Raw genomic sequence first — 9,811 nt, 5'->3', positions numbered from 1 at the left:
TAATATTTGTTGGGGCAGCACGCCTTGGGGAGTGCAATAAGGCAGGAAATCAATCAAGGGTGGGGTGAATGTGATATGTAGGGAAACTCCGAAGATTGCAGCCGGAGCTTCACTCAGCCATAGCACCCCGCCGGCCCACCAATCTCCAACCAGAGGCGTCTGCCCTTCCGTGCGTGCCCGCGACTGCTCGCTCCGAAGCAGCAGCGGTGCCAAGACGAAGCGTGCGCTAGGACCCGGGGCCCGCAGCCTGGAAAGGAAATGTTGCTTTTTGACAGAGGAGAGAAATCCCCTCAGTGCTGGCTGTGAGAAGAGAGAAGTGAAGTCAGTCACCTGGCGGTGAAGGACAGTAAAACAGGAGAGAGGGGGGCGAGAGAGAGAGAGAGAGAGAGAAATCTCCCCCCCTCCCCTACTCTTCTCTTCCTCTCCCTGCGAGAGATCCTTCTCTCTCTTTCCCACCCCCCTTCCCCAATCAACCCGGTTTTAACTCTGTTTAGCCTAACCTTCAGGAGAGAGAGAGGGGGAGGGAGGGAGAGCGTCTCTATATCTCCCCCGCAGACTTTCTCTTCTCCTTCTCCCCTTCCTCCCTCCCTCCCTCCCTCCTCCAGCTCCCTTCCCGCCAGAGCCTCCGCACAACAATTGGGGTGTCTATATGCAGGACTAAGCGGTGAAAGCTCGAGAAGGGACGGCGGCGGATGCCCGACGCTCGCTCGCTCTCCCGGGCGCCCGCGGGGAGCTGGCCGGGGTAAGCATGCCGGGCAGCCCCGCGCTGCGCCGCTGCTCTTGCCGGGCGCTCGCTGCCTTCTCCGGCTGGGCGAAGGAGGCGCAGCACCAGGAGACGCTCGCTCGCCGTTTTGCTGCATTGGTGCCGTCCGGGGGAAAGGCAGGCGCCGCTGTTCGCCTCGGCTGCCAGCGAGGCGCCGCTGCCGGCTGCTGAGGCGGCGGCCGGGGAGGAAAGCTTTGGCGGAGAGGATTCTCCTCGGCGTCCCACCCCGACGGGAAACCCATCTTCTTCTCCCCGCCCCCCTCGATTCCTTCGCCTCGGCACAGGACAAGATCCGGGGGCTCCCAAGATCACCTGTCGCTTCCTCCCCCCACCCCGATCGCTAAGGGAGGTGTGTGTGGTTTCTCCCTCCTCCCCACCCCACCCCAAAAGGAAAGATTGAGAGGAAGGGCCGGGACATCTGATTCCCCTTTCCACATTTATTTGTTGCTTTTGGGAAGCCTGGGAGGCGGCGCGCTTGGCGGAGGATGCCATTGACTCGAGCCGCCCGGATTGCCAGGGCAAGGCTGACTTCGCGTTGGAAACGGAGCGCCGAGAACCGATGACTGGCTGGCTCGCTCTCCCTCCGAAGAGAGAGGAAGAAATTGGCACAACTTCTCTGGTGTTTTCCTCTTCCTCCGCCACCTCTTTTTCTTCTTCTTCTTCTCCTCCTCCTCCCTCCACCTCGCCTCTTTCCCCACCTCCGTGGCGTTCACTTTCGATCTATGGAAAGAGCACCCGATCTGGACATTGAAGAGCTCAAGGTACGTGTGATCGTCTCTCCCCCCCTCCCGCCGTGTTGAGAGAGATGGGAGAGCGTGTGTGAGCGATTGTGAAAAGGGGGAGAAAGAGGAAATGCCTCTCTTGGTGGTGGTGTCTTTTGCTCAGGCTCTGCCCGAAGGAGTTGGAGGCGCTTTCTGTTGCCAGTGCGCGGAGATGCCGGGTGTGGGGGTATGGGAAGAGAAGGGTGGGCATGGAGGAGCGCAGCCCCGTCCGCCGGCCCCTACAGGAGGAGAAGAAGAAGGAAAGAAGAAGAAGGGGGGGGAGAGGAGGAGGCTCTGGTAGTGGGGAGAGGGGGAGGGGGAAGGAGGAGGAGGACGACGACGGGCGCTGGAGATTAGATGGCAAAAGCCCGGCTGCGCTTCTCCTCTTCCCTCCCCCTCTCCCTCCCTCTGCTGCGCCTTCCTAATCATGATCCTAATGATAAAGCGCTGCTTCCTCCCGTCAGTTGCATCAGCACTTCGGACAGCGGCGCGCCGGGTCTGTTAATCATCGGCCGCCGGAGGAAGAGCTGAAAGGTGGCTTCCCCTTTCACGCCGCCGCTGTTCCTTCCTCAGCAAAACTTCCCTCTCAAAGCTCCCTCCCTCCCGATTTCTAGCCTGTTGTGAGAATGATCGGGCGATCTTCCCCCTTGTCTTGCACTGCTCTTGATCTATGGGGTTCCCTTCCCTCTGCGGATCCCCTCACTCTAGTCTAAAGTCTTTTCCTTCCGCTTCACACACACACTCCAGAAGCCCAAGGCTCAACATTTCAGGACTACAAGCCACGCAAGGCAACTATCCGGGATTTTCCAAGGATGCGGACGCAGCCACGTACTTTACTCGGGGGAGGGGAACTGAGAAAACTTTGCATTGGAATCGCGGAGCGGAGGGTTTTTAAACAAGGAAACTTCCCCATCCGATTTTGCCTTCTTTTAGGCTCCCTCCTTCTTAAGGAGCATGCTTGGTTGCTGGGAGCATGCGCCATGAAGCTTCCCACCCCGTCTTGCTGGTTTAGAACCTGTTCCCTGCAAAAGGGGAGGGGGCTTCCTAGGAAGCAAAGCTGGCGGTGAAAGGGAGAAGGCAGAGTAAGGAGGCAATGGCGAGAGAAGGGGGAATGGGGCGCATGGGGAGAGGTGTAGTACTGAAGGGAAAATGAAAAATTGGGGGGGGGACTAAGGTGAAATAATGCAAATATAAGGGTAGCAGAGGATCAAAAGAGGATGAGAAGGTCGTTAGAAAAAGGAAAAAAATTATGTATTTTTTAATTTAAAAAACCACTGCACTGTGAATCAGATAATTTGTGTGAAAGAGAAATAGTTGTCTCACAGCCCTTTCCTTATAAAACCTTTCAGAAAGAATTATCATGTCCTTACATGTGGCAGGCATGCTATTTATTCATTCGGAGGAGTTGCTTCCTTTCCTCAAATATTGAAATGCGTGGTGTGGGAACTTTGAAACTGGGGTGCTGGTGGTGGACATTTCGTGCCCCAAAACTGTGATTTATTGCTTCCTGTTGTTAAGGATGCATTCCCCCACATAAACTTTTACAGCTTGATGCTTCTATGCGCAGTCGCCTCAGAAGGAACCCCCACCCCAGAGTTCCCTGGGAGTTACCTCCAAGAAAGCATGCATGAAAAAATGGCAACCCCCCCCTTCAAGTTGCTCAATTTCAAGAGCTTAAAGAATATGGCATTTTATTGCCAGCTCTGTTGAGATGATCATTTGTTGTGATTGTTATTATATGAACACAATGCAAGAGCCAAGGCCAGACTGTTTTGAGCTCGGTTTCCAGCCTGGTGCAATGCCATCCCTCAATGAACTGAGATCCCCACGCAATTTGCCGCCTTTCCCTCTTCCCAGGGAGCTGTGGTACATAACGTAGGCTTGTGAACAAAGTTTTCTTTGAGGACGGCATAAGGGCACTTCCCTGCAGGGAAATGGCTCCCCGCTTTCAAAGTTCTGTGGAAATCCTAAACTGGGCTACGTCTCACACGTCTCTCCATCACTTGGGGACTGGCAGATACTTCTCCGCTGCATGTGGTCTTTCTGCAGACCCCGGTTTGAGGGAGAGGGAGATGTGTTCCCATTAATCTTCCCTCGAGCAGCTCTGCAATTAAGGCCACTCTTGCAGGGGCTGGGAGACAGTGGGTGACCTTGAGGAGAGCAGCCAGGATGAAAGGGGACTCCCAATGCCCCCTTTCTCCATTCTTTGCCTTGGGTACCTTAGAGAAAGCAGCAGGGCTTCTCAAGGGGAACTTTATCCTCGCACAGAAGACAGAGGAGAGATAGAAACCCACATGTCGCTGGCTTAGAGTGGAGCACATCTGCATGTTCAGGACATGTCGCCGTGGTGCTGATCTGTGAGATCTGATATGCTCATGCAGGTGCAGCTGATTCATGTGGTGCACATGCACTGGGTTTCAGACCTGGCTGGACTCCTGCCTGTCTAAATGCTGGGCATGTATGACTATAGGCCCTATGCTATCTACCTACCTATCTAGGTAGGTAGCACTTTTCCGTCAGGTGGTCCTCGGGGCTGCTCCAAGAGCACTATTTCCCATGCATGCTTCCTCTCATTTGCCACAATATCTCCTGTGCCTTCAACTGACTGCTTTTAGGAGCCTGTTAAAACTCAGCCTTTTTGGATAGACAGCTAATACTTTTTGATAATTGGTCTGCTGCATTCTATTAATCACCAGTAGGGGGTGGTGTGTATGCAAGATACCATTTTATTGAACAAGGCTAAAAAGAAGCAGGTGATGAGTTTGGGGTGTGCGTGTGGGTGTTTGTACACACAGTATATTCTGTATTATCAGCTATTTTTTAAGCATTTGCTCCAGGGTGGATTAAACGTGTAATAAATATAAGGGACAGCCAACTCTTTCCTTCTCTTAACTACGAAGCTTTGTTGGCACCCCTGCTAGTGATGCAATGCCAACTTAAAGTTGCTGGTATTATTAGAATCAGACCCCTCTTCCTTCTGCACATGAGGTTGAACGCATTGCATTTTTGGGGTGTAGAGGGCTTGCGAGCATGATGCATTTGGGCTTCAGTGGCGAGAATCAGGAAAGCACAGCAAAAAAGAAGAAGCTCAGAGGCTGCTTTAAGTTGCAAAGAAGCAAATGAACTGTAGTCACTGATCTCTCCCCTACACTGATCACATTTGCAGGACAAATCGAGGTGTGTCTACTCAGAAGTAAGTCCTACTAAGTTGGATGGGACTTACTTCCAGGTATGCAGGCATAAGATTGAAGTCTAAGGTTCTAAGCTCCTTTTAGGGCAGGGGCTGCTTCTGTTAATTTGTAGAGCATGGTGTGTGTGTGTGTGACTAAAACTAATGCTAATGGTTAAATAATATTAACAACAGCAGCAGAAGTAGGTGGTCATGTCAAGGTCTCAAAGATGAACACTTGATTTACTGATTAGCTCAGGTGAGGACAGACCCGATTGGTTTTGCGTAGTCTACATTTTTCACCCTAGAACCCGCCTGTGCTCTGCTTCTGTGTTTTTACAATTGCAGAACTGCTTTGGCTGGGTCAAACCAAAGCCGACTTATCTCAGCAATCTTTGCAAGCACCCCAGAAACTAGAAATTTGCTGTGGCTCCACCAGTGGACCACGCCATTTCCTGATGTACCTTCAACACTAAACTCACTTACCTGGGAGTAAGCCCTGCTGAATTCAGTGAGACTTAATTCTGAGCCAACATGGTTAGGATTGTGGCCTTAATGTTCATAATACCTATATTTTGTTGACCACATATATATATGGTATCCAGAAGTTTTGCTGGCTCTAAACCTGGAGATTCTGTTAGCTCTCATTTTTGCCACCAGGGCATAACTTTGGGGCAGATGCCAGAAAGACCTCCAAATGCAACAGGGCTGGCTTACCACATTTTGAAGCAAGCAGGGCAATAAACAATATGATTACAAGGATCTGAAATTACGTAACTGCACCACTGTTAGCCACCATGTCTAATAGACATATTCTCCTTGATTTTGCCTAATCTCCTTAGAAAGCCTTCACCTCATCCAGTGGCCCATCTCACAAATGAATTCTATCCTATGTGAAAGACCTTCTGTTGTCTGTCCTGATTCTCCTGGCAACCCGCATCTCTGGATGATTCCTAGACCAAGTTCTCATTTTACAGAAGAGGAAGATGGGGGAGGAAGCCCATTTGACCCACTTTTTCCAGAACATGCATAATCTTGTAAACTGGTATCACGACCCTCTTTGTTGTTGGGTTTTCTGAACCAAAAAGTCTCCAAACCTCCACACTTACTCTTGAGGAAAATGGCCCCAACCTCTAATTTTCTGTTTTTTTGCCCTTTCCAGTGCCATAGAGTGCTCTGTGATACCTTTCTTGAGATGAGCTGGTAAGATCTGTTCAGACTATTCTAAATGCAGGTGCCACAGTTTTATATGAAGGCATTTTGAAACAGGTTCTCTTGGTTTCCACTTCTTAATCTCTTGCAAGGATTTTGCTTCCTGACTCTCCAGTTGCCATACACTGAGTTGACATTTTTATTAAGTTACCAGCCATGCCTCCGATATCTCTTTCCTGATTAGACCTAGTTGGCTCTGATCCCATCATTGTATTTGTGAAGTTAAGATTATTGGGCAAGCAGGGGAGGAACGCACATAATTTTGCAGTCATACTACTGAACTTAATTTGCCATATTAGTACTATTCCTATCCTCCACCGTTCCCCTCAGTTTGGAGAGATCCCTCCTTGGATAATGTGTTGCTCTTTGCAAAGTTGGCCATTTCCTTCTGACTTCAGCTCATTTATGGAAACCTTTTATGGAGCTTATGTCTTCTCACAAAGGCCTGCCTGAAACCTGATTAAAACAGTGCCTCCTCCAAACATCTATCTGAAATGCAGCAGACTCAGCCTAGCAGTGTAACACTATCTTTAAAAAAGGGTTTCTAAAATCTTATTTGTGTGGGGGACCTACTATTTTATTATGAGAAATTGCTTCTGGCTTTAGAAAGAACACTTGGATCAAAACAGCAACGAACTCGCTAGCAGCACAAATACTTCTCCATCTGAAATCTATCTCTCTTGTTTACGAAAGCACAGTACGGCCAGGCTTTGGAAAGATCAGCTAGTGATTCCTGATGTGGTTTGGTTGCCTTGCCAAATGAAATCGAGGCAGGGCGAAAAAAAATGCTGCTTAAAATTTCACTTTAAAGAAGCAACAAGATGTTGCAAATTTTATACGTCTTACTCCCACAAATACAGAAAGCAGGGAAACGAAACAGAGAAAGAAGGATGCGCCAGCATTCTTAGGGGGAATACCACAGTTTACAAAAGTGTATATATCTATAATTGATACCAAAAATAAACACAAGGAAATGGCAGACAAAAGCAGAACCATGCAGTAAGGACTGAATATATGCAAAATATTGAGTCAGCTGGAAAGGAGGAACTGAAAACGGGTCTGAATGGATAGAATGCCCTCTTTGAAAAGAATAGCTGGCTAAAATCCTGAACAGGAGTCCTCTTGTTAGGGGAGAGGATGCTCTGCAACCACAGTAGAAAAAAAGCAAAGAACTATTTGCCTCTTGGGGAGATCTTTCAGGTAGCACTTTCATTCTTCATTCCCCACAATCAATGACCTCGTGCTAGGATCTGAGTGCATTGTGCTCCATACCTGAAGCCTTTAATGCAAAGTAATACCTGCCTTACTAAAGTCTTGATCATCCATGAAGAGGCCAGATTGATCTGGGACTTGTGTCGTACGCTAGCCCCCAAGAATAGAGAAGTTGGTTATCCCTGGTTATCTATGGCCTGGAGCAAAATCTCACTCCTCTTGCAACCGTTCGTTGATCCCAGGTTATTGGAGACACTGTAACAGGACCTGCCATCTAATTTTCTGGGTAGTTTGGCAATAAGCTTTTCATTTGCTAAGAGCATTATGGATTTTTATTTGTAAGCATAAAGCTTATGTTAAGCCCCTTTTCTGAGTCCATTTAAAAGTTAGAGTTTCATTAAGCACTTAGCTACAGAGGAACCGTAATAAAGCTCACTGCTGAGTGTCTCTTTGAATGTGTGTTGTGATATTTTCAAAGGTGCTGGGCACATTTGAAAGGTCACTTGATACAAAACTGAAAACTAGCAAGGGGAGGTGCTTCACCTTGCTAGTCTCTGCACGAATTTGCGATGAAACAGATCAGAACAAAAATGAGAGAGACGGAAAGCAAGTTTTCATCCAGAGATCTGGGGACTGATGTGCTTTTGCTTTGATCTCCCAGCTTCCGTCTCCAATGCATATATGAACTTTCATACTTTTAATTCACAAATCCGTGGTGTTTTGTTTCAAAGGAGCACCGTCATAAAAATTAACTAGGGCTGTATTGCGCTTACCTGGAAGAAAGCCCCAGTGAACACAGTGGGACTTCCTCCTGAGTAAGTATGCGTAACACTGGGATGCATGTTGAATGTGTCTCCTCCAAATCCTTTGCAGTGCAGCCCTTTGCATTAGCAAAACCACTTTGCAATTTTTAAATGTGTGTCCCTATATACACAGGCATTTCCTCTGTGAACAGCTAAGCACGTGCATGTTTTGCATACATGCCCAGGAGCACATCCTTAAAATCTTGGCTAATTAAACTAAAATATTACCTACTACTTTCTGGTTCATAATCACTAGCATAAGTTAAAATTCACATATCCCCCCTAAGCATGCTCTCAAAAAGCGTCAAAGTGTGTGTAAGAGTGCAGACTCATGTGAATTTTATGAGGCTTCCTTTTTTTTTTTTACTTTTCTAATATTTTATTAAGGATTTTCTTGTTTTACAGAGGTAAGTGCTTACTTTTGAGTAGACAGGATTAGGGTTGCAGTGTAACTCCCCTGCTGAAATCAGCACAATTTAAATGGACTTAACTTTTGACTGGATCGTACCTCGTGATTGTGAAGTGCAACAGAGTAGCCATACCAAGTCGGGGAGACCCAAAATGGTTCCCTGCAGATGTTGCTGGGATCCAGCTCCCTTCAGTTCAGTCAGCATAGCCACGGATGATGGGAGTTGTAGTTCAATGCCACCTGGAGAACACTCCATTGGCTAACCTTGCTCAAATGGAGAACAACTCCAAGTGATCTTGCATATGTGCATATGTGCCCATGGAAATATACTTACATAAATGTTCACTGTATAGTTTGAAATATTTAGCTGACAATTGGATGAGCTGCTTTTCGAAGGCTTGTACGCCTATGTGCTTTGGCTCACTGCAAAGGCATGAACTGACTTTGAACCACTCCTTAAATAATGACACAAAGGCAGCAAGTTTGGGATCTGAAGGCAATGGAAGAGAAGCTTTCACATGTGAGGCATGTGCACTGAATTGCCTTGTCCCACACTGATCCTGCTTCTATTGCTATAAATCTCTCGTTTGCATTTTCCACTCTTTATGGCGCGACTCTTGCAGCATCTTTTATTTCCATTCCTCTCCCATTTGCAATCATTGAAATATGTCTATCGGTCTCAGATGGCAGGTGATTGTGCTTTATAGGGTGTGTAAAACATCATCTTGACATTTTTTTCTGGATGAATAGACTATGCAAACCTATAAAAAAAATCTTTCAGGTGGTATTATTAACTTGAGGTAATTAACAACACCAGTGAAAAGCAGCATTTCCACCTGAAAGTGACAATTCTAAGAAGGAACAGCAAGTTCTAACAGATCCATCCTATGCACATTTACTTAAAGGCCAATCCCTTTGAGTTCAAGGAAATGGAATGTAGGATTACAAATATGCTAGTTTTAGTTTTTGGTGGTAGGTTTGGTCTTGCAAGCATGTTAATGGTTGACTGCTGGTGAAGGTATTGGTGAAAGCACTCCTACGAAGTGATGTGATCTCAATGTATGGGCAGCCACACGTGGAGGCAAGGGATTGTTCCAGTACCCCATCCTCTAGCCATGATGAGCTTTAAAGGTCCCCGTGAATTGGGCCTGGAAACAGATCAAGAGGCAGTGCAGCTGATGAAGTGCTAGCATGACATCTTCATTGCTCCCGCTCCCAGTTAGCTGTCCACCAGCTGCATGGTTAACCAACAGCAGTTTCCGAAGGCTCTTCAGAGGCAGCCCCATATATATGGGTTATAGCAGTTTAGCACAGAGGCTAACAGAGCATGGCATATTGGAATTAATATGGAGATAGCTGTCTGCCTTTTGAAAATATAGACATGCTCCAGGATGCTGGGGATTGCCATATAGCAACATCTGGAGGGGCAAAGGTCCCTCACTCCTGCCACAGGGGCTCCTTTAGCACCCAGAACTAATTGTC

General features: G+C 47.6%; 1 protein-coding gene across 2 annotated transcripts in view; it reads left to right on the top strand.

Annotated features, from left to right (window-relative positions):
• The first annotated feature begins 332 nt into the window (after nucleotides 1-332).
• The window catches only part of SGCZ (sarcoglycan zeta), a 565,484-nt gene continuing 556,005 nt past the window's right edge, over nucleotides 333-9,811 (top strand). For both annotated transcript variants that reach the window (XM_082238280.1, XM_082238279.1), the window contains exon 1: nucleotides 333-1,524. In XM_082238280.1, coding sequence (XP_082094406.1) covers nucleotides 1,486-1,524 — 39 coding nt within the window. In that variant the 5' untranslated portion in view covers nucleotides 333-1,485. The remainder of the gene's footprint in view (nucleotides 1,525-9,811) is intronic.

The sequence above is a fragment of the Podarcis vaucheri genome (genome assembly GCF_965113315.1).
Source record: "Podarcis vaucheri genome assembly, chromosome: 9".
NCBI classification, from domain to species: domain Eukaryota; kingdom Metazoa; phylum Chordata; class Lepidosauria; order Squamata; family Lacertidae; genus Podarcis; species Podarcis vaucheri.
Note: the sequence above shows the minus strand (reverse complement) of the source record. Positions and strands in the feature narration are given on the sequence as shown.